At 40.4% G+C, this 25,524-nt stretch overlaps 1 protein-coding gene across 2 annotated transcripts in view; it reads right to left on the bottom strand.

Annotated features, from left to right (window-relative positions):
* The window catches only part of TTC1 (tetratricopeptide repeat domain 1), a 47,002-nt gene extending 37,713 nt beyond the window's left edge, over positions 1-9,289 (bottom strand). The window contains exons 1-2 of one of the 2 annotated variants that reach the window (XM_025923516.2): positions 9,171-9,289; positions 7,403-7,767 (exon numbers count right to left, since the gene is read on the bottom strand). In XM_025923516.2, coding sequence (XP_025779301.1) covers positions 7,403-7,735 — 333 coding nt within the window. In that variant the 5' untranslated portion in view covers positions 7,736-7,767; positions 9,171-9,289. Of the gene's footprint in view, positions 1-7,402; positions 7,768-9,144 lie in introns of both variants that reach the window. The other variant, XM_025923515.2, reaches the window with a different exon arrangement.
* Positions 9,290-25,524: the final 16,235 nt, after the last annotated feature.

Below are 25,524 nucleotides of genomic sequence, written 5' to 3'. Positions count from 1 at the left end.
AGTAGCTGAAGCTAAGAAATCATGCTGTATACTACTTTGCCCCATTGCATGGAACATTTCCCTCTCTGATTGTCACACATTTGACTTTTTCCCTCCAAGTCTTTGCTGATCTACAACCTCTCCAGAGAAGGCTTTTCCTGACCAGCCAATCTAAAGTGGTCCTCCCCATCCTTCCAACCCCACCCCTACATCACTTCATCTTAAAAATTTTTTATACCTCCCACCTAGCATATAGCAGCTAGGAGAGAAGAGAAACCCTCTCATCCTGTTTACCACTGTATCCCTAAGGGCTTCAAACAATTCGTGGCATGTGGAAGAAATCCAAGTATTTCTGGAATAAATGAATGAGATAAACTCTCTGTAACTCGTAAGATCAATTACTGACCTTCACGGGAGAGATAATCATAGTATTTATTCAACAGCTATTGAGTGAAGGAAGATGATGTGCAAGGCCTTAAGACAGTGGTCTTCAAACTTCAGTGAGCGCATAAGGATTATCTAGGGAATTTACATACGACTAAACTCCACTGTGACAAGTAGCCCATAAAAGGTGATTTTCTCACAGGATCAGCCCTATGCAGTATGTTCTATAGGTTCTGATACTATAAAGCATCTTTGTATCATAATATCATAACAACAATTCTCATCTGCTACCAGATTTGTCCTTTACATCAGCCACACCTTTGAGAAGCACTTATTTGCTTCACAGTTCCAGTACATCTCAAATGTGTGCTAAAATCCCATTCCTCTGGATAGTCATGTCAACATTTAGGTTTTCACAAATACTTAAGATATACTGCTGACACACACACACACACACACACACACACACACACAGTGCTTTCCTTAAAAGATTTTGCCTGTTTTTAAAAATCTTAGCTGCCTTCTTCCTCCATTACTCTTGTTTTTGCCTCCTCTCCCTCCCCTTCTCCATTACTGATTTAGGAGTTCTGCTGAGAACTGGAACTCCAATGGAGCCTGGATTATCTTCTCAGCCACAGGGCAAGTCAAGTCAGCTTGAATAACAGGCTTTAGCTATCGATACTTGATTCTACCTGAAGAGAAACATACACAGATCCTATAATAGCATTTCTTTCCAAATCCTCAAAGGTCAGCTTTCTGTGCTCTGGTAAAAAGTCCATGCTGGTGGTAAAGAATCAATTTTTATTTATATTCTCAAAATGGAATTACTTGTGTTGTTGATTATAAATGTGATGTGCACTTACGTATAAAAAAAAAAGTAGAGAATAAAACAGGTGAAGGGGATTAAGAGGTTCAAACTTCCAGTTATAAAATAAGTCACAGGGATGAAAAGCACAGCATAGGGAATACAGTCAATAATACCGTAATAACTTTGTATGCTGACAGACTTACCGGTAAGCACTACCATGGCAAGAACTGAGTAATGTGTGGAACTGTTAAATCACTACGTTGTCCACCTAAACCTAATAGAACTCTGTATGTCAACTATACTTCAAAAAAGTATATTAAACATAAATGAAAATTTCCCAATAATCACACCCTGTATCCTTCCAAACTTTCACGTCTGAACACATTTTTACACAGGTTAACTCAAAAGGAATCATCATGGACTATTCTATAACCTGCTGTAAAGGGAAAACACCTCTTGTGTGTCTCCTCTCCTGCCAACACACCGAACACTTCTGTGACCAGACGTGTAGGAGTTTCCCCTGCACTAACAACTCCAACTCTACAGCAGACACCAGATGCTGCCCTGCGTTTTCACTCACTTTGGACACACTCCACCTGGAGATGCATCAGATCCCACAAATTAAGGACTTGCCCCCAACCCCACCCCTACTTCAGATGCCAACTGCCAGTCAAGGTTGTCACCTCTGCTTTTGACCCTTGGGCTATAAACTGGAAGTTCCCATGACTTCCTCCTCAGCTGCAATTAATTTGCTAAAGAGACTCCCAGAACTCAAGAAAACAGTTCACTTACTAGATTACTGTTTTATTCTAAAGACTGTAACTCTGGGGCCCCTGGGTGGCTCAGTCGGTTAAGCGTCCAACTTCGGCTCAGGTCATGATCTCACGGCTTGTGAGTTCAAGCCCCACGTCGGTCTCTGTGCTGACAGCTCACAGCCTGGAGCCTGCTTTGAATTCTGTGTCTCCCTCCTCTCTCTGCCCCTCCCCTGCTCATGCTCTGTCTCTCTCCCCTTCAAAAATAAACAAACATTAAAAAAAATTAAAAAAAAAAAAGACTAACTCTGGGCACAGGCAGACAGAAGAGACGGTATGCAGGAAGGGGCACTGAGCTTCCATGCTGAGTATGTCACCCTCCTTGCACCTCTACATGTTCACCCAATTCAGAAGCTCTCTGAACCCTTTTGTTTAAAATTTTTTTTTCATTGAGTACTTTTGTTTTATTCAAATGCCAGAACATAAGTTTCAAGTACAAATCGTAGTTATACTCAGTTTGTTTATTTATTTTTTAATGTTATTTATTTTTGACAGAGTGAGAAACAGAGCATGAGCGGGGGAGGGACAGAGAGAGAGGGAGACAGAATCTGAAGCAGGCTCCAAGCTCTGAGCTGTCAGCACAGACCCCGACGTGGGGCTCAAACTCACAGACCGCGAGATCATGACCTGAGCCGAAGTTGGATGCTCAACAGACTGAGCCATCCAGGTGCCCCATCAGTTTGTTTGATTTAAAAACATCGATTATGCTATGTTAACAACTTCCAAAACCAAATGGAAGTTGTTGTGACTAAAACATCTCCTAGTGCCTTTCTGGAGGATTACCCTTAATATATTTAGTAGCTACTCCAATTTTCACTCCACAAAAAGGAAAATGATGATGCTATAAGAAAAAGATAGTGAACAGTTATAATATGAAAGACTTCCTGAGAAAAACTTTAACCAGTGCTAGACAGACTAAGAAGGATACCTGTTTCTGTTCCATATTATAGCAAACAGGTTTAAACATTCTGCAAAAGTGCATTTCTGGTCCTACCCAGCCATAAATAGATATCTCATATCTCTTATTACATCATAGAAAGCCCAACTTTTCATCAATAGGATTTAGAATTTGCTAATTGCTTGAGGTTCTTTTCCTAAGAAAAAGGGGGTAAGAAGAAAACTCAAGTGTCTATGAACCAAATAAAGAAAATAAATATTTAAATGTACTCTGATTTAAATACTTTCAAATGAGGTTGAACTGAGTGAACAGCATAGAAATTTGTATCATCATTAAGCTTAAGAGATACCCAAATATTTTAATATTTATAAAATCAAATGAAGTAACTTCCATTAAGTCCCTCCAAATTTCCCCCACTGTTTAGTTTTGTTATATAATGAAGGTTAGTAACTTATATTTTAGTGTGAACACATTCATTTCTGCTGACAGCAAAACACAGATTTTCTTTAATGTTCTATGAAGACAAGAATTAGATACCTAGGATCAAAGAACAAAACAAAACAGGAGCCCTTGGGTGGCTCAGTTAGTTAGGCGTCTGACTTCAGCTCAGGTCATGATCTTATGGTTTGGGGATTTGAGCCCTGTGCCGGGCTCTGTGCTGACAGCTCTGAGCCTGTAGTCGGCTTCGGATTCCGTGTGTCCCTCCCTCTCTGCCCTCCCCTGCTTGTGCTGTCTTTCTCAAAAGTATAAACATTAAAAAAAAAAAAAAAAAAAAAAGAACAAAACAAAACTAGCTGAGTACTTTGGTAAGTGCACAATATTAGGGTATTTTATTTAGTCTAGCACATGGCTGTTACTATGACTGATACTGCATGCTACTTTTAGAATTAGATGGTCTTTTCCTGAAGATTTAAGGCAGACTTCAATTCTATCTGCACACTCATAGTACTAAAATGGATTTTTTAATTTTTAAAAAATATTTACTTTTGAGAGACAGAGAGAGAGGATGACAGAGGTTAGAGAGAGAGGGAGACACAGAACTCGAAGTGGGCTCCAGGCTTTGCAATGTCAGCACAGAGCCCGACGCAGGGCTCGAACTCACAACCTGTGAGATCATGACCTGAGCGCTTAACTGAGCCACCCAGGTGTCCCTGGGGTTTTAATGTAGGTTTCAGTACATAAGCACCACTGGTCAAATCATTGGTCACTAGTGATTAACTCAACCTCCAGCCTCTGTCCCCTCCCCAGAGGTGGGGCTGAAAGCTCCAAACTCTGACAACCAGACCTCATTCTTGAGGTGATTTTTGGAAAGCTCCTATGTGTGTGGTTGAAAGGGGCTGGTTATAAATAACAAAACACACCCTTATTTCTTATTAGGAAATTCCAAGGGTTTAGGAACTCTGCTAGGAACTGGGACAAACCCAAGTACATAATTGTTATTATAAGCCATATTATCACACCTGCTTAGTTCAATTAACAGGTATTTTTTCCACATCAATATTAAGATTTATCTTTCTTTTTAATGACTGCATTACATGCTACTGCATAAAAATGGCAAAACTGTTTAAAGTAATACCCTCTGTTGAACATCATTTCTAATGTTCAAAATTATGAATGATGTTGTGACACATCTTTATGTATACATCTGTACACATCTCTAATAACTTCCTTAAAATAAATGACTAAAAATTGTAAAATTCAGTTCCTCATCTCTACTAGCCACATTTCAAATGCTCCACAGCTGATGACTATTAAAATGTGGTTGATCATGGCCAGTAGCTACCATACTGAACAGAGTATACATAGAACATTCCCATCATTGCAAAAGGTTCTATTGATAGCCTTAGTCTAAAGAAATATTCATATTAAAAATGTGATACCTATATCCCACAGAAATGACATAGCACTTTAAACTCCCAAAATTAGCACAAGCACTCTTTATGTCCTCTCATTGCTGACATCAGATAAATCGAGACGTAATGTTTTAATCTGCACTTAAACACTATTAGTGAGGCTAAAAATCTGTTCACATTTTTTGGCAATTTGTGTTTATTTTGTTGTCGTTGAATTATCTCAACTCTATTTTAAGAGAATCAAGTTTAAAGGTATCTTGTTCCTAGTGACCTATAAAAGCAAACCATGTGTGCAGTGAAGAGAGATTTCTTCATCTGTTTTGCTGGTTTCCTAATAATTTCATAAAGATATTTATCAAAACACCAGAAAAATACCCAAGAGAGTAGTACCACAATTAGGTAAAGGTAGTCTGCACTCTTGGAGGTTGTTTCCTTAGTGGAATTAATGGTTTACATTTCTATAAAATAACAATGGCTATCACCACAGCATGCTGTTTCTAAGAGATATTGTTACAAATTTTCAAATTAAGCTACAAAAACATACAAGTTGATACACAAATATAAAATACAAAATGTTTATATCTGAAAAGTGATTATATTTACACAAAAGTCTAGAATAGGAAAAAACCAACCTATGGAATAGGAACCAGAGCAGTGGGTCCCTGGGTTGGTGGGGGTGCAGGGACAGAATGAGTGGTGATGCACACAATGGGAGTTTCTAGAATGATGGTTATGTTCTGGATGCTAATAAGTGTGTGAGTTATACAGGTGCATACAGTTGTCAAGACTCACTGAACTGGACACAGAATGTAAACAGTTTCACTATATGTAAGTTATATCTTAACTTTTAAAAGGAAGAAAAAAGTTTAAAAGTCATTGTGCCATTTAGAATATTCAACTTAGAGGCAATAAAAGTAATTGTTTTAAATATTTATAGAACTTAAAATGTGATTCCTGGCCAGGAGACACAAAGTTTTACTAAATTGGGAATGGGAGGCAGAGTATGTAACATCTCGAGTCAAATCACACAACTGTCAAACCAATGGCACAGTAGAAAATTCACCATCAGGGTAAAACACATTAAGGTATCAGAAAGGCATTGCTAACATTTTAACACAGACATTTAATCAATGCTTCTAAAAAGCCTGCACCTGTGATATGAATCAAACACTTTCTGGAAAATCATTTCCCTAATTATTGAACAGTATGTGATTTAATTTTCCGAGCCATTTCTGCTGAGGTAGTTTATGAAATTGGTTCATTTTGCCGTTTGTCCTTCTCTTCTAAGCCATTGTTATTTTATCCTATCACACTAGCACAAAAGCTAACACATGCATGTTAAAACTAATAGACTTGGGGTGTGTGGGTGGCTCAGGCAGTTAAGCGTCTGACTCTTGATTTTGGCTCAGGTCACAATCTCACGGTTGTGGGATGGAACCCCATATCAGGCTCTGACAGCATGAAGCCTGCTTAAGATTCTCTCTGCCCTTTTCCCCACTTGCATGGGTGTGCACATACTCTCTCTCAAAAAAATAAAAAATAAAATAAAACCAATAGACTTAATAATGAAAAACGCCCAAGGAGAGACAAGATGCTCCATGTCACATTACTTCCCAATTCCCACCGTTACAGTGCACATTCAGAATCCCTGCCCACTACCAATGTATCATAACCTGTTCAGTGAGTGAGTTGTTCAGAAGCCTAAGCTACAAATCTCATTCAAGTTCCTTGCAGACGAGGAACTCAGATATTATGGTAATTCTTCAGATGACCTCGATTAGGAGATGAGAAGGAAGGATATGTGGAGGATACCAAGACTTCTGTCTCCAAAAGTGAAGGCTTGCCCAGTTAAGGATGTGGCCCAGGGGCAAAGAAGCAGGAAAATGTACATTGTATTAGTGTATTTGCTTTGTAGAAAGACAGCTGTTTTTGTTATTAAATGCTACATTATACTTTGGAATCAGACCTGGGTTTGAGAATCAGTTCTGCCATTTATTACATGTGTGATCTTGGGCAAGTTACTAAGTTCTGTTCTCTTATGGGAAATGCTAACAGTATATGTTTCATAGGTGTGTTGTAAAGATGACATGAAAACACAACTTTCTAAGTTTAGTGGCTGGCAAATTATAGGTGCTTAACAAATGATAACTACTATCATATACAAGTCTATTTCTCAAGAATGTTATGTAAACAATACAGGGCCGAGTCACTGCCCTCTGCAACCAAACCACCACCAGAATATTCAGGCAGTCATTTTTTTTTTTTTTTTTTTGCTATCAAGGGATTAATACAAATAAGCAGCATACCATAATTCTAAAGTCTAACCAAAAAACGTCCCTTACAGGAATTTCAGCAGCCAACCACCAAAAAGGCCATTAAAAAAAAAAAAGCTAAAAGGTATATACAGATGTTATAATATTATATGAGGCAAACAGAAGAACTCAAAGTTGACCAAAAAAAAAAAGGAAAAAAAAAAGGAAATCTGTTAAGCAGACACACTCCGTGCTAACTGATTTATTTCAGCTCCATCACTACTAAAGCAATAAGGACACAGATGAGCAAGTAACTCTTTCAGCACAGATGACCCAATCTGTGATACAGTATCAAACACATTTATTCATTTTAAAAAGCAGTTTATCATGGCAGATAGTGCACAATAAATATTTACCTGTTTCTCTTCATCTGGCATGTTTTTTTCCAGTTCTATTAGGTATTCTTCATCTAGTTCAGAGGAATTCACATTATCATCAGGTTTGTTCTCAACCCTGTCCACTCCTGGCTCCTCCTTTTCAAATGAGGTGCTAGGGTCATGAAAACACTCCTCTTCTCCCTGGTCCTCCTGGGGATGGGCTTCAACATCCTTGAGCAACTTGCTCTGGAAATGGTGATCTTTGGTATTAGAAACTGGAGGGCTAGCACACTCTGCTTCCTGGGGATCTGTAACTTTCAAACCATTGAAAAGATCCTCTGGAACCCTACAGTTTTCTGACTTCTCCCCCATGCTGGATCAGTGAGGAAGGTGAAGCTGAAGTTCTGGGAAAAGAGAAAATATGTTAGGTAATGGTGCTTATACAGGTATCCACCACTTTCCAAAAGTCTTCCTTATGCCACTTCGCTTTTAACATTAGCATGGTACATTAGCATGGCAATAGCTCTTTTCGTAAAAGTGAAAATCCCCTTCAGATTTCTTTTAGTGAAAACATGTAAATATTAATGCAGGTCTTTGTAAAAGCAAACTGGTATAACTCGACCTTTTGGAAGGCAGGGGGTGGTGGGTGTGTGGATAATCTTTATCTTATGCCATTTTGGCTCAGGAAAGGTTTGATAAACGCTCAACTTTTGAGACAGCAGGGGAAACCTGTATTAAAAAAAGATCCTACCTATTACACCTAAACAAATTTATACATCAAAACCCCCAAACACACCTTAACTTCCTTTCATTGAAATTATTATAAAGAAAAATTTGGTTATAAACCCATAAATAATGCCAAACATCATTTTAACTGACACCCCTTTCAGAACTTCATATAAGCAACAAAAGAGAACGATTTTAATGTGACTCTTCCTTTTTCCACTGCTCAAATTTTGTCAGGGTTGTAAAAAATAGGCATAAGCTAAAACAAAAGTAAGAAAAATGAAACGCCCCTAACCTTTATTCAGAACGAATAGCCAGGTCGTAAAAAAATAAAATAAAATAAAATAAAATAATAAAAATAAAAATACGGGCCTTTCCAGCACCACGATACGAAGCTCAAGAATAAGTATCTGACGGTGCTTAAAATGCAATCAGTGCCAAAACAGCGATTGTCAAATTCACCCAAGTGCGCGCTGTAGAGCCCACGCAGGTTATAGTGTAAAGGAAATCGTGGCGCAGCTGGTCCTAATCAGGACTCAGGCACGAAAAGAGTGGTTCTCAACCTTGGCTAAACACAATAATACTTGGGACGCTTTAGCAAGTACTGCTACCCAGATCTTATCCTCCACAGATTCTGATTTTGGCGTCTGGCGTAGGCCCAGGATACTCGTATTTTAAAAAAAAAAAAAAAAAAAAAGGCATCCCAGGTGATTCTATTGTACAGCCAATTGAGAACCACTGCTGTATAAGCTGAGTCACACCGTCAGCAGCTCCACCCCTCACCCCTCTGGTCACAGCAAAATCACGCCAACGCCCCTTGTGTCGCGACAAGAGCCCGAATTCGTCCCAGCTCGTCCCAAGAAAACTTCAAAAAACAAGACCTTAATACTAAGACTTAGCCTCCACACACAGTTTTGTTTCCCCTGCTTCCAGGTCTAGTGGAAGAATGCAGGAGTTTGAGTCCCCGGGGTTAAGAAGAGGCCACCCTACGCTTCCCAACAGTTTGTTCTCTGAGTCCCCCACGCCTTAAGCGGACAGCCCCAGGTGGCACTCACAGCTCCCCAGCTCCTCTCGTCCTCACCTTCCCAGCCTCTAAAATCTTCTATTTCCGTTCAGCCAAGTGCACTTCCGTCGGCGCCAACCAATGGCATCACTGTTAGCAAAGCATCCTGGGAAATGTAGTGGCACCCTCAGGGAGAAAGCACGTCGCTGTCGCGGTGTGTGACGCCATTGTACGGACTGAAACGCAGGCGGAAGTTACCATCTTGGGTTACGGCGAGAGCCGCATTACTCAGCACCTGCGGCAAAAAGGTCGTCTCCAAGCTGTTCCATTTACTCCGTCACTCTGACCTCTTATGCTAACAATGTATAAAGGAATCCTGAAGCATAAACCCTGTCCAAAATAAAATTTTCTCTCCAATGATTCTCAAAGTGTGCCTTTCAAAGGGGTCCATTGCTAGATCAAAACAGTTTTCATAATAACACTAAATTTGCCTTTCCCACCCTTCTTTCATGAATATACAGTGTTTTCCAGAGGCTGTGTCATGTGATCGCGCAACGGCTTGAATGCAGAAGGAGCTCTGAGAATCCAGTAGTCTTCTGTTAAGCAAGAGACTTGCATAAATAAAACAATGCCACTCTTCACTATAGCATTTTTTGTTTTGGAAAATATAATGATTTATAACAAGATAATTTATGTTGGCATATAATAGGTGTATTGTTATCTTAAATTAACAAATATTAAATATTTTTCAGTTCTAATTTCTAGTATACTAAATATTGGTAAGTATAAGCCACATAAAAGCTTTTGGTGGTCCTCATTAATATTGAGTGTTAAAGGGGTCCTGGAATCAAAGGGAACTGTTGTCCAATGCATTCTTTCAAGAAATGTTTACTAAATGTTTATCAGATCCCACACATTATGCTGGGAATACAGAATTGAAACATCCTTCAAGGTAGCCAAACAGGTAATCAGTAATAACAACAGAGATTACTTAGTTTTCTTTAACTCACAGAACCTATTGCAGAGATAGCTGGGAGGGACTTTATCAGGAAGGATATCTAACCTGTTTTTTGAATTTGTTTCTAAATGAAGTTATGCATACCCTCGTATTTTTGTGTACATCAAAAGCTTTAATATACAAAAACCATTAAAAATAGGATTTTTAGAATTCTATTCTAGAATAGAATAGACAATTTTAGAATTGTCCAGAATTTTGGAAACCTTTTAATATTAAAAAATTTTTTTAATATGGCAGGAACTAAAAAACTGTTCAGTAGTTAGGCCTTTTATGACCTTTAAGAAGTCTTGTTAGGTGCAAAGAGATACAAACTTCCAGTTATAAAATAAATAAGTCACAGAGATGAAGGGTACAGCATAGGGAATATACTTAATAATATTGCAATAATTTTATCTGGTAACAGTGACTACAGTTATGTAAGCATTGAGTAATGTACAGAATTGTCGAATCATTATGCTGTACACCTGAAACTAATATGACATTGTATGTCAACTATACTTCAATAATAATAAAAAAAATAAGTCCTGTTAATTAAATTCTGGTGTAATTGAAAAGCTATGAATTTTGGAGCAAAATAAATAAGTAAGTACATAAAATAAACTTGAGTTACAATATCAGCTCTTTTACTTTACTAGCTGTCCAACTTTGAGTTATAATTCTAGTAACTAACATTTATTATGTGTTTATTAAGTGTCACATGCTGTGAAAAATGCTTTAGGTGGATTATTTCATTATTTGAATTCTAATTTGGCTCTGCCATTTGACTAGCTGTATGACTTTGCTGCAAATTACTTAATGCCTCTAAACTTTCTATTTTTGGGGCGCCTGGGTGGCGCAGTCGGTTAAGCGTCCGACTTCAGCCAGGTCACGATCTCGCGGTCCGTGAGTTTGAGCCCCGCGTCGGGCTCTGGGCTGATGGCTCAGAGCCTGGAGCCTGTTTCCGATTCTGTGTCTCCCTCTCTCTTTGCCTCTAGCCTGTTCATGCTCTGTCTCTCTCTGTCCCAAAAATATATAAACGTTGAAAAAAAATTTTTTTTAAACTTTCTATTTTTTAATGTTTATTTATTTTTGAGAGAAAGTGCAGCGCGAGCGGGGTAGAGGCAGAGGGAAAAGACAGAGGATCCTAAGCGGGGCTCGAACTCAAGAATGGAGAGATCATGACCTGAGCCGAAGATAGATACTTAACTGACTGAGCCACCCAGGAGCCCCAAATGCTTCTTCTAAACTTTAGTATATGAATTTTCCCTCAAATATAAAAATTGGGTTGGGTAACAATGATACCTCACCATTAAGTTTTGGGAGAAAGAAATGATGAAATCTCGGAGAACAGGGCTTGACACACACATAGTGTTTAATGAGTGTTAGAGACAATAATATTATGTGACCAGCCTTGTGACTGTAGCTGGTTACAGGAAACCTAATAAGACACTGTCCCTGCCCTTCCCATTCTCAAGACTGCACAGGCTAGTCGGGGAAGGGGAGACTGGAAATAAGATAAAAGCACTACTGAGCCTGAAGGAAGATGCAATCCACTCTTTTTTTTTTTTTTTTTAATGTTTATTTTTTTGAGAGAGCCAGCAACAGAGCATGTGCAGGGGAGGGGCAGAGAGAGAAGGAGACACAGAATTCGAAGCAGGCTCCAGGCTCTGAGCTGTCATCACAGAGCCAGATATGGGGCTTGAACCCATGAACCGTGAGATCATGACCTGAGCTGAAGTTGGATACTTACCTGACTGAGCCACCCAGGTGCCCCTCAGTCTTTTTTTTTTTTTTTTTTAACCAAGGGCCAACACCCAATTGGCTCACTTTAGTAATGCTTCACTAATGAGATATTTGAGTTATGCTGTTGAAAGAGTAATAGTTAATTAAAAGGAAAAAAAAACAGGAAAGGCTGAAGGACATCATAAAAATATCATGACTATTTTTGGAAACGACAAGTAGCTGGATGTTGCTATAGAGTACAAAGCAAGAAACAAATTTTTACAAATGGAAGCCTACTAATTAGATCCTGGAACTGTGGAAATTTTGTCTTTGTGCTCACAGCCACTATTATAAAAGGAAAAGAAATGTTTTTCATTGAGAAGTCCGTTCTGTTATTATTTTCCTGAGGCAGAGACCATGTCTGTCTTGTTGTCAGTTGTAAGGGATCAGTGAACATCCTGTTATCACATGGGTGAATGGTTCTCTTCCAAAAATTTGTGGATAACTAACTTGGATGTAAATCAAAAAATAAATTAATTAAAAAAAAGAATTTGTGGCTAAAACAATGCGTAACCTGGTGCTCTGATGAGTTGTATAAAGAGATTTTGAGACTTCTGGAATTATCTTATAGGATTATTGTAAGAATTAAATGGTCATGTCTTATCTAAAACACAAGTGAAGTGCTCAATATAGAAAAAAATACTTTAATTGTAATAGCCCTTAAATAGTAAGTGCTCAATAAACATTTGCCGTTATTGTAATCATTATTATTAATGATGTTCTCACAGTATTATCAATACTATGATCAATTACTAATAGTACTTGATTTTTACTAGGGTTACTCATGATCATCAATATTAATAGTGATAATATTTATGAAGCTTTCATTAACACTCCCCAGACAGAGGATTGAGCCCCTAAGTTTGTTGAAAGAATGGAAGCTGAACATGAATGAATGAATGAATGAATGAGTGAATGAATAATGAATGAATGCTAGGCATCATAGTAGACCCTGTGGCATGTACATAATGAATCAGGAGAATAGCAAAGGAGCCATTTTCTCTTTCCTTTTCTTTCTGGGGGAGCAGCTGGGTGATTTCTCGGTGGCATGGAATGATACAAGAGAAGGAGTCTTATGCTCAAGGTGATCTTTTGGGTCACTGGCATGACAATAGGATTGCTGTTGAGTATGGTGGAAGAGTGTGGGCTCTGGAGTCAGACTTCCTTGGTCTGAATCTCTCTGCCCAGCCTCTCAGCATCTGTGTGATCTGATGTTAGACAAGTCACTGAAACTTGATACCTACCTCATAAGGTTTCATGAAGCTTAAATAAAATAACAAACCTAAAGCACTTCCTACAGACTTTCATACAAACTTTAACATAAATTGCTTTGTGGAGAATCTTCAGGAAGAGATGGGAATCACTTCTGCCTCCCCTGATGACTTATTATGTATGCACTGTGCTAAACTTTTGGGAGGCTCTGTGCATCTACCCTCCCTGGAGCTAGATATTTATGCTATATTGACTCAGTTTTTTTCTGTGCCCAGAGCGAATATATTCATACTGTGGGGCTTACTGAGCCCAGCTTTGAAGATAAAGCTTCCTGCTCTGGGATCTTCTAAGTCCTGAGCTCTATTCTCCACATTTCCCCAGAGTTGGGGTGCATGAACTTGCCAAAGCAAGGTCCAACATCCAGGAATAGCCAGGGATGCCACAAGAATTCCTTGAGGATGAGATATATCACATAAAATACAAAATTAAGATGTAGATCTTATAGTTCTATAGTATTTCCAAAAGGTGCTATTGCTTTTTATTTTTTCCTAGTTCCAATCTTCAAATTGAGATTTCTGATAGGAGACATAACCAAAAGCTAACATTCTGTGCATTTAAATTCCTGGATTTCTGTTTTCCCTTAGATCAGCATGTCTAATAGTGATAAAATGTGACTGCCACATATGTAACTTTAAATTTTCTAGTAGCAGCATTAAAAACAGTAAAAGAGGTGAAATTAATTTAAGCAATATTTTCTTTAACAAAATGTGTCCAAAATATTCTCATTTGAGCATGTAACTAATATAAAAATTAAGAGAATACTATACATTCTTTTTTTCATACTAAGTCTTTGGGATCATATATATATTTCACTGTTAGGGCACATCTCAATTTAGACATTAAGTTTTCATTGAAAATACCTGAATCTGTACTCAGATTTCATAAAAATTATGGTTAAATAGATACATACATCTAAATTTTTTCAAAAATACTTCCCAATGACTGAATTAGATATTAATTTTTAAAATTCCTCTTATTAAAATAAAATGAGATATTTAAGTCCATGATTGCACTAGCCACATTTCAAATGTTCAATAGCCACATGAGGTTAGTGTCTACTGTATGAGGCTTAAACTTTCTAGAACACCAGCCAACTAACTTTCGTAAAGAACTTATATATGTCATGGTTGTGCTCATTATTTTACATTTGTAATTGTAGGTAATCCTTGCAATGATCTTGGCCTCCCTTTGCTGTTGTTTCTTATAATTCCTTCATTGCTTCACCATGCAGTAGCCAGACTCATCTTTAAAAACATGAATCCTGTCCAAGACTTTTTAAAAAATGTTTATTTATTTTTGAGAGAGAGCGAGAGCGAGAAACACAAGCAGGGAGGGTCAGAGAGAAAGAGACGCACACAGAATCCAAAGCAGGCTCCAGGCTCTGAGCTGTCAGTGCAGAGCCCAATGCTGGGCTTGAACTCACGAACTGTGAGATCATGACCTGAGCTGAAGTCGGACACTTAACCAACTGAGCCACTCAGGTGCCCTGAATCCTGTACAAGTCTTAACCATTTTCATTGACTTCCCACTCTGATTAGAATAAAAGCCAAAATTCCTTATCATGACTCATAAGGCCCATGAGATCTGGTCTCTACTCATCTCGCTGACCTCCCCTTGTACCACGTTCCCTTTTGGATACAATATTACTTTCTGTTCTAAAACACAACAGTATTTGCCCCACCTCCAGACCTTTGTACTCAATGTTCCCTCTGCCTGAAGACATTAAGAGTGCTTCCTATGCTTTGCACAATTCTCATTCTTCTGGTCTTGCCTTAATATCACTTATGTATTTCACTCTAATTCTTCACCCTGTACATTTCCTTTAGATCATTTAATAACATTGTAATGATCTTGAGTACTTACTTGAGTATTATGACTCCCTTTATGGCTGTAACAGTCACAAGAGATTTGTCTTTTTTTGCTGTGAAATTCCTAAAGCCTAGCACAGAGCCTGGCACTCAATAGACAATCAAATATTGTATAAATGGATTACATTGGTAAGTATTATTATTACAAATAAGACTGAGGCTCAAAGAGGTTAAAATTTTTCCCCAAGGTCACCCAGCTAGTAGAACAGAACAAGGACATAAGGCTAGGTCTAACCACAAAGTGTATGTTTTTCTAAAGAACAAAAGGAGTGGGCAGATATAGTAACCTTAAATGCAAAAATGAGTGGTTTTGAAGGTGATTTATATCTATAAAAATATATGTGGATATACACTTGGCAGGAAAACTCAGAAGTTTTTTTAGTGGCAAGCAAATGGCTCAGAGCCTGGTTAAAGATGAGGCCTTTAATGCTTGTGATGGATGGATGAAGGTCCCATATAAAATGGAGACTGAATATCTTGGGTGAGTCATCCAGAAAACCGCCAAGGCAAGCATCCCACACCCACTTGCCTGACTGTCCAACCTCCTTATGCCTACAGCCTTGATCATTTGGATGAAGAAAGGGTATTTGTGTCCCAACTACAAATGGAATGACTGACCTAGCACATTTTTTCCCCTGGGACTCATCAGCTGGACCAAATAATTTATTCTGAGTTAGCAACCACACTTCCAACCTCACTTTGCTATATTAAATATCAATGTCCATCTTAAAGCATAAAGCATTGTGTTCATGCTGTACAAACCTTTGCAAGTTCAGAGGCCAATTTTGGTCCAGCAGGTGGCAAGGACAGGTGTCAGAAGGAAGAAGAAGGACGTTTGTGGAGTGCCAGCTGGGTGTCAAGCACTGTGCTGAACATTTTCATCTGTCACTGAATCCTCCCAGGCTCCCTTTGAAGGAGAAAGAAACCTTTGCACTCCGGAAAGCAGACTGTTCCTTTATCATCCTCTGCTCAGGTCAAAGTAGAAACAGTGGATATTTGGACAGCTAAATAGTGTACAAATTCCTCAGCAAGAAGCTCTATCCCAGGATTCAGATCTCCGCTTGTGAGGCCCCTACTCTGGGGCTCACATTTTAAAGAGGATGCCTCTAACTTCCTCTTCTCCCTCCAGTTATTCTCTCACAGCACTCCATTTCACAGTGGAGTGAAATTCACGTTAAAAAATTATTTTTAAGGGGCGCCTGGGTGGCTCAGTCGGTTAAGTGTCTGACTTTGGCTCAGGTCATGATCTCACGGTCCATGAGTTCGAGCCCTGCGTCGGGCTCTGTGCTGACAGCTCAGAGTGGAGTCTGCTTTGGATTCTGTGTCTCCCTCTCTCTCTGACCCTCCCTCGTTCATGCTCTGTCTCACTCTGTCTCAAAAATAAATAAACATTAAAAAAATATTTTCAAGTATTTTAATTACCTCTTATTCCCCCCACCCCCCCTTTTTCTAGAGAGGAAGTATAGCAGAGTTTTAGAGCAGGAGTTGGCAAACTTTTTCTGTAAATGGCCAGGGAGTAAATATTTTAGACCCTCTGGGTCATTCGGTCTCTGCTGCAACTGCTGGACTACTGTTGTCACATGAAAGCAGTCATAGACACCATGTAAAAGAATGAGAATTTTTATGTTCCAATAAAACTTTATTAACAGGTATCAGGCTGGACTTGGCTGGAAGGCTGTAGTTTGCTGACCTGTGTTTTAGAGCACAGATTGATTGTAGCATCATACTGGGCAAGACTGAATAGCAGCTCAGCCCCTGACTAGTCCTGTAAACTTGGACAAACCCCTTAACTTCAATAAAGTTCTGATTCCCAACTATAACATGGGGATAATAACAGTATTTTCCTTCTAGGGTGATTGGGAAGTATAAATAAATTAGCATATGTAAAGTACTTAGAACAGAGTGGGTCTTTAAAAATGTTAATGTCATCAATGTTAGCGTTTAAGTTTCGCAAGGGCAGGGGCCACATCAGTTGTGTGCTGAATGCTTGGCACAGTGCCTTGAAAAAGTAAGCAGTCAGGAAACACTTGTCAAGAAATGGATGAGTAAATGAATGAATGAATGATCTCTTGTTAGTCTCATGATTTAAAAAAAAAACCAGGGTTTATTCTCTGCTGGTTTTTTAAAAAATATAAAGTTTTTCTTTTTCTTTTTTAGTACCATAAAAATCTTCCCCAAGTCTAACTTTTAGCTGGGTTCTCTATACAAACCCCAGTATCAGACTAAAATTCTCTGAAAGCCAGAAGAAAAGGCAGCTTCCATTGTGCAAACCAAATATTCTCCCCAATAAAAACAGCTCAGAGCACATACTTGCATAAATCCTTGGGGAAATTTATCAAAACACTAGCTTGTTTAGGAAGCGTCTTTCTTGGCCAAGTTGACTACCTCACAGTACCTTTTGTTTTTGAGTTCAAGACTGTGAAAGCACTCAGTAATGTCCCATACATAATTTGAGGTCCGTTCTAGAATATAACTCAACAAGATATTTGTAGATCTTTACTTTGCTTTTAAAACATTAATTATGGCCACCTTGGAAGACTTCTTGGATGAATAAATATGTAATAAGTACTCACAGATATTTTAAAGTCACAGATTACGAAAGAAACCAACTTCCCAAACATTCCTATCACTTGTCCAACTATCCCTATGTTTTGAGATTGCAAAGGAAATGACTGGTGATCCATGACTTTCTTTAAACCATGGTATGTTGGCCAAATTTTTCAAAAAGTCTAAGTATAACTACAGCTATATGACTCAGTGGTGAAATCTCATTTTATCTCCTTGTGGTCTTAAGTAGCTTCAACCAGGTGCACTTAAGGTGCATTTCCCTCATTATTATTGAATTTTATACTAGTTCGGTCCCAATCCTGCAATAGAAAATATATGCCATAGCAGGACACTCCCCCAGAGATGACAGAAAAATATCAGCATCTTTGGAAAATAGGTCTAAAGTTGGATAATTTGACAACACTCAGCATTTAGTTAGCATTTCAGCAGGTAACCCTGTGTAACTGAACATGCATGAGCTTTGCAGTTGAGTGTGCTTTACGTAGATTACTTTGGTTCTCCTAGCAGCTCTAAGCTAGGCAATGCATATATTATTATCATTCCACAGAAGAGAAAACTGAGGGGACTTGTTCAGGGTGACCGTGATAGCTCGTGGCAGAGTTTCATTTATAGCCAGAAGGGCACAGAGGTTGCATACTTCAGGGGTTCTTCATTTTATTTGTTCTATGAACTTCTTTGGGGATCTGCTGATCCCATGGATCCCGCTTTCAGAAAAATGTTTTTAAGTGCATAAAGCAAAATACGCAGGATTATGAACAAAATAAATCATATTGAAATACAGTTACTGGATTATTAAAACATATGTTTTTGTAATATAGATCACATTTATTATATGTATGTATATAATTAACACATTAAATATGGTAGGTATAATAACTACCATAATTTTGTAGTGATGAACATAGACAATATTTTAACATATCTAAAACAACTATAACATGCTATAAAAGTCCTGTGTTTTTTTTTTTTTGGTGAAAAAGTCACAGATTCTGCCAATATTACTGTGGTCTGTTGCCTACAATTACAATAGAAGAAGCAGCTAAATTTCAACTAGAGGTCAGTGAAAATAAGAATGTAATATTTTTCCCCATTCAAATTCATGACCCTCCCCCCTGATTTTGTTTTAAATGTTTATTTATTTATTTTGAGAGAGAGAGAGAGAGAGAGAGAGAGAGAGCACGAGCCTGAGTGGGGAAGGGGCAGAAAGAGAGGGAGAGAGAGAATCCCAAGCAGGCTCTGTGCTGTCGGTGCAGAGTCTGATGTGGGGCGCCATCTCACAAAACCACGAGGTCATGATCTGAGCTAAATCAAGAGTCAGATGCTCAACTGACTGAGCCACCCAGGTGCCCCACCTCCCCCCCACCCCGCCACCCTGAATGTTATCCATGGCCTTGTGGGGTCTGTAGACCCCAAGTAAGAACTCCTAACTCTATTCTAATCCCTCATAAACAGATGAGAAGGGAAACTGAGGGCCAGAGAGGGAAAGAGATTTATCTGGGATGAGTTAGGCATGTAATAGCAGGGATTAAACTAGAATCCAGGCAGTTGGGGGGGCTACTGGCTGGTCAGTCACATGCAACTCTTGATTTCAGGGTTGTGAGTTTAAGCCCCATGTTGGATATGGAGCCTACTTAAAAAAAATAAACTAGGACCCAGGGGTTGAAAAGGCCTTCTTTAAAGAGCTGTTATGAGGAATAAACAGAATAATACACGTAAATACTTTCCACAATATCAGATGCATAATAGCCATCTTGCAGAAAAGAGTGCCCGTGTGACACAGTAGAAGTACACAGATGGAACTTTCTGGAAATCTCCTTAAAAGGGGGACAGAATCAGCTGAATGTGCCTTTGCCCTGCTCCCTTTCCTCTTTGGGAGTGGAAGAGGGACATTACGGCCACATTAGAAGGATGGTACAGGCAAACTCTAGGAGGGACATGGGCCTTTCCTGGCAGTATGGGGTGGCCACACCATCCTTGGACTGCCTGCCTCCAAACTTCCTACATGAGAGAAAAACAAAATCTTCTGATTGTCCAAGCCACCATTACTTGTGTTGTCTTATGTGCAGCCAAACTCACTCCCTCACTGACACAGTCCTCTCTCTGGCTGGATGACTGAGCCTCTCTGAGCCCCTCCTCTATAACAGCCCCATTCAAGGTTTTTTTGGCAAGGAGTAGAGGATATAGAGGACTTAAACGCCGTGCCTGGCCCAATTTCAAGTGCACAGAAAAAGGCAGCTGTTATTACCTTTACTGTTTCAGTGTCTCACAATGCAGTGTGCTTAGTACCAGATTGGTTCCTAGCTTCCAAACCACACAGCCTCACAGTCCCCCCCTCCCCCACCTGCTCACCGCGGCTCTGGTACACATGCCTCCAATTCAGCGTTGATTAAATGCTTATCATGTCTCACAGAAAGGAACAGTTTATGAAAATGCTGACAGTGACAAAACACCTAATAATTAGTGGCTAACAACCACAGGCAATTGGTGGTTTATATAAATTCAGGGACTAAAGCCACTGCTCTGCATTCCTCAGATTTCTTGCATAAGTGCTCGAGAGGGACTTCTGCTAGCAGTGCTGACTTTATAGGAAGAATGTGGCATGTGAAGTGACTGGAGAGGTTGTGGAGGCTGTAAAGGATCTTTCAACACCAAACGCCCGCCACCCCCCACACTCCATGCCCTGCTCCAGTGGCCACTCTGCTGGACCTTCTGCTATCAGAGCTGGAGGCCTGTGGGTGGTGACAGCCTGCAGAAGCCCACAGGCTTTAGAAGGGGCCAAAGGGTGAAGATACAGTGCGGGGTCCCAAAGATGCGCTTGCCCTACAGACGCGTCACAGGGCAATGCTATTTTTCCACGGGATCCTTTTCCTTCCCTTTGCACTGATGGGTCCCTGGGGACCACATGGGATGCTAATGCCTGCTGAAGTAGACTTCCTTCTCCATGGGGCCTAGAAGTGAGGCACATGGCTGTCAACACTCAGGGCTGGGTGGGACCTCTGGAGAGGTACTGGGAGGGCTAAAACTTGACATCCCTTCCAATTAATATCCCTTTATCACCAACATCTTTTAACATAATACCATTTTAAAAATTCAGTAGAAGAACAGGCCCAACTTGGATTCCCAGTGTCATTCCCCCAAAGTCACATTAACATCAGTGTGCTGTGTATCCTTCCAAATGATTTCAATACACTGTTATGGACTGAATTATATGCTCCTCCAATTCCTATGTTGAAGCTCTAACTCCCAATGGGACTGTATTTGGCGATAGGGCCTAAAGGAGGTAATAAAGCTTAAATGAGACTGCAGGGGTGGGGCCTCGCTCCAGAAGGACTGATGGCCTTAATAAGAGGAGGAAGAGACACCAGGGATGCACACTGTCAGAGAAAAGGCCACGTGAGGACTTGCAAGAAGGCAGCCATCTGCAAGGCAAAGAGAGAGGCTTTGCAGAAACCAACCACGCTGACATGTTGATCTTGAACTTTGAGCCTTCGGAACTGTGAGAAAATAAATCTCTGTTGTTTAAGGCACCCAGTTTGTGATATTTTGTTATGGCAGCATGACTAGGTAATACACTGACTTAATTTTATAAATAAACCAGGAGGACAATCTATCAAAGTGTTACATTGTGCTTCCCCTCTATAGTTTCCCCTTCCTCCTTTTACCAGTTAGGCAATCAGCTTTTGCAATTCCTTGGCCTGGGGGTAGCTAATGTGTACCTTCTCTTAAGAAGTCTTGTTTCCATTCCCATGAGTACTACATGAAAATATTTGTTTGCCCACATTCACCCTGAAAGCGAATTGTCAAACTTTGCCCTTCAGATTTTATTTAGTGAGGATGAGGAAGAACTGATGTTCCACAAATAAAAATTCAGAGAAACATGAATCACCGAGTAGTGCCTCCGTCCACTAGTAAAGCAGAATTAACGTTCCAAGAAAAAATTCAAGAGAGCATCTCTTGTTGTTCTATGGACGTATTCTCTCTTTAAGTCTCATTTGTGGTTTCTCTGAACCAGATAACTTTTGGGAAAGCAGGTTAAAGGGTGCAAAATTAATGTAATTACATAAATCACCCACTCCCCAGGAACAGGCCCACAGTATGCATTATTTAGTTTCAGAATTTCAGCTACTGTGAAGCACCCATTGACTTTGTGAGCCTAACGTCAATTGTTTTCAGCATGTTCTTGTTCTAGCCCACCCACATGGTTCAGATGAATTAATCACCCCTTACCAGCAGGCACTTGGGAAGAAAAGAACTGCATTATTTTCTGGTGTGGACAAGAAGGAACAGCAAAAAATGGCATCAACTATTTATGTTTCATTCTTCTCCTGACTTTAGAGCAGAAGAGATCCATGGATTGGTGCCTATTTTTTAAAAATTTGTTTCTTAACGTTTATTTATATTTGAGAGATCGAGACAGCTTGAGCATGAGCGGATGAGGGGCAGAGAGAGAGGGAGACACAGAATCTGAAGCAGGCTCCCGGTTCTGATCTGTCAGCACAGAGTCTGATGCAGGGCTCGAACCCATGGACCGCGAGATCATGACCTGAGCTGAAATCAGGAGTCGGATGCTTAACAGACTGAGCCACCTAGGCGCCCCAAGTCGTGCCTATTTTTTAGATGGAGTTTTCTCATCCAAAGTTAGCGGCTCCTGCTGGATCAGTGTTCAGAACTTGGATTCCCCTCTCCACGTCTGGGAGAACCAAGGACAGGGTTGGCTATGACAACCACGATTACACACAGCAGCGTACCAGGGTATGACAAGGACCCTCTATGCCTGCACTCCCAGTCTTGTCCCTCAGCCTGGAACCAGCTTTTAACTGCCCATCTCTTCCACATTTGTAAGCAGGGCTATTCTATCCTAGGAGCTGAGTTCAATTAATGAGGGCTTTCTTTTGGCCGGGCTCTGCTAGGGGGTTGCACAAAGTTGTATTTTGATTTGAGACACGTTTTGAGCCAAAGTATAATCAGTATTTGAACACCTACTTTTTAAGTTTATTTTTAAAGGGGGTAGGGTAGCCTGGGTGGCTCAGTCTGTTAAGCATCCGACTCCTGATTTTGGCTCAGGTCCTGGTCTCATGGTTCGTGGGATTGAGCCCCATGTCAAGCTCTGCACTGACAGTGCAGAGCCTGCTTGGGATTCTCTCTCCCTCTCCCTCGCTCTCTGCTCCTCCCCCGCTAGCATGCATGCACTGTCTTTCTCTCTCAAAATAAATAAATAAACTTTAAAAGAAAAATGAAGGGAGTAGAAGCATTTGTAGGAGAATGTTTCCAAACACAGAATAGAACTGTAAGAAATATGCTTTTCACTATGATTACCAATGTTTTGTTGACTCCGACCGAACATGTACAGAGTTAGGTCTGTGTTAGGAAAGAGTGGATTATTATTTTTTTTAATCTCCCCACGGAAAAACTGTCTTCTGGAGCAGGAATGAGACCAATTAGCTTTTCCACTAATTTATCCCAGTGATGCATTAGCATTTCTTACAGATCATCCCCTTCCCCCAGGAAGCTACATAGCTGGTTGGCTACTGAATCCAGCTGTCTACCCTAAAATCCCAGGCTTTTAAGGCATCAGTCTGAAGGACATTGGGAACTCTTCATAATGCTTTGTCTTATCTAGGAAGATTTTTCTAAAGGTTAAAGCACAGACAGTTGTTTTTGTTACACCTTAAAATGAACAGCCCTTTGGATCTTAGATTTAGAGATGGTGTTCATTTTGGGGCTTCTTAGTAATCACTGCCCTGAGGGCTCTTGGAATAGGATGCATGACGAGAAAAAATTTGAGTGCTTGAAGAAATATCTTGACCTCACTTCTCCCTGGAGACTGACCCTGCCAGTGGCATCCTCTTGGGAAGATAACTAGGCTAGCAGTGAGAGCACAACTTATGAAGACCTATTTCTAGAAGATCCTTTCACTTCTGGAGGATAAGGTGGGATTCTGGAGGCAGTGAGATTGACCAGGCATTATTTTTGCCAACTGCCATCCCTCCTCCTGCTGAGGATTTCTGTTATGGAGTCACAGCAGAGTCCCCAACTACCTTCAGGGTCAGCTCAAAAAGCCTCGGACCAGAAGCCAACTCCTGTCTGCTCAGCTTTAATTTCCAAACCACAGGCCTCCCTGGCTCACTCCACTGGCTCCATTACAGTGACAGGGTGGGGGTGAATGGGGACTGGTACAATCTGAGTCTAAACCAGAACCTTGTTCACAGCCTATAATTTCTAAAGGTTTGATGGGCTATAGTTCCCGAGAATTAACAGAAGTAATTGAACAGTGTACTTACCATCTTCCAAACTACAATCATTAGCATATCCACATCATGATTTTTGCCATTTCTGAGGTTCAGTATTATGGCCCATTCAGGGTTTCCCCTTAAATCATCATGAAGTAGGCCCAGTGCAAAGCACATCACCTGAGCAATTATGGCATCTTAAAAAGTTAGGGCCAGAAGAACATAACAGGCATCGGCTTCCTTCTTGCACAGCTGAGAAGAGAGGAGGATAGATGGTTTATTGCTCTGTTTCTCTCTCCTACAGACAATGCCGCAGCAACACCCTTGTACATTGTTGTGCGCTTGGAGCACTATGTCTGTGGTGGGAGGCCTACATGTACTCTGCTGAAGGGTGTTTGCTTCAAAAGTTTTAGCCATTAGGGGCACTCGGGTGGCTCAGTCGGTTAGGTGTCCAACTTTGGTTCAGGTCACGATCTCACAGATCATGGGTTTGATCCCCACATCGGGCCCTGCGCTGACATCTCAGAGGCTGGAGCCTGCTTCAGATTCTGTGTCTCCCTCTCTCTCTGCCCTTCCCCCTCTCCCTCCCCCTCCCCTGCTAGTGCTCTGCCTTTTTCTCTCTCTTAAAAGTAAATAAACATTTTAAAAATTTTTAAAAAATGCTTTAGACATTGTCGAATTGCCCTCCAAAATGTTTGGAGGTGCCCTCACACCACCCCCTAGCACTGTATGAGGTTGCCTCTGTCTCTACACTCTCAATAGATAGTCAATGAAAAAAAATTTCCTGCTGTAATTTTAGAGTTGTTCAGAACCCAGGCCACTCTGCACATGTATGTTTTCTTTCTTTCTTTCTCTTTCTTTCTTTCTTTCTTTCTTTCTTTCTTTCTTTCTTTCTTTCTTTCTTTTGAGAGAGAGAGAGAGAGAGAGACAGAGAAAGGAGACAGAATCCCAAGCAGGCTCCACACAGTCAGTGTGGTGCCCGATGTGGGGCTCGAACTCACACAACATGAGATCACGACCTGAGCCAAAATCAAGAGTCGGACGCTTAACCAACTGAGCCACCCAGGCACCCAACACATGGTTTTTCTAATGACACAGTAGCCAAACAGCGAGGTTGTTTTGTGGGTGTCTCTCCCTCCAGGAAAACCTTCCCTTCCCCTACCGTTTGCCTTCTCACATCCTTCGAGGTGGGCTGCAGTTCTCTCTCCTCAGATGCTCCTGCCTCAGCCTCTGCCTGGAGGCCGCTGTGTGGTCGAGGTTCATCTCACTGCACTTTCCACCATTGGTTCAACATCACCTGTCCTTAATTTATAACTTTTTGGATTTGTCCACCAAAATGTCCCTAACCACAGGTCAGAGTGAATGCATATCTGGGAAACACAGTTTCAGATGGCTAAAGAAGAGGAAAATTTCTTTGAAGTCCCTTGTTTTATCTCAAAATCTAGATTTATATTAAACATGTTTCAAACCTGGTCTTGTCCAGGAAATCGCTGCTCCAGGAGCTGCCCGGCGTTTACCCTACAGCAGTGTGGAGTCCCTGGCACGTCTCCCTATAACCCAGGTAGGAAAATGCGGCCTGGGCTTTATCTTCCCGCCTAGTTTCAAAGCTCTCCAGGAAAGGGGTTCAGATGTGGACTTAGCTCTCTAGCACAAGGGAGAAGTTCAGTAAATCGGTGTTAACTTGCACTTTCTGCCTCTTTGACTTGTCTCCTCCT

Source organism: Puma concolor, chromosome A1, assembly GCF_028749965.1.
Source record: "Puma concolor isolate L17-30 chromosome A1, mPumCon1.1.hap2, whole genome shotgun sequence".
Classification (NCBI taxonomy): Eukaryota; Metazoa; Chordata; class Mammalia; order Carnivora; family Felidae; genus Puma; species Puma concolor.
Note: the sequence above shows the minus strand (reverse complement) of the source record. Positions and strands in the feature narration are given on the sequence as shown.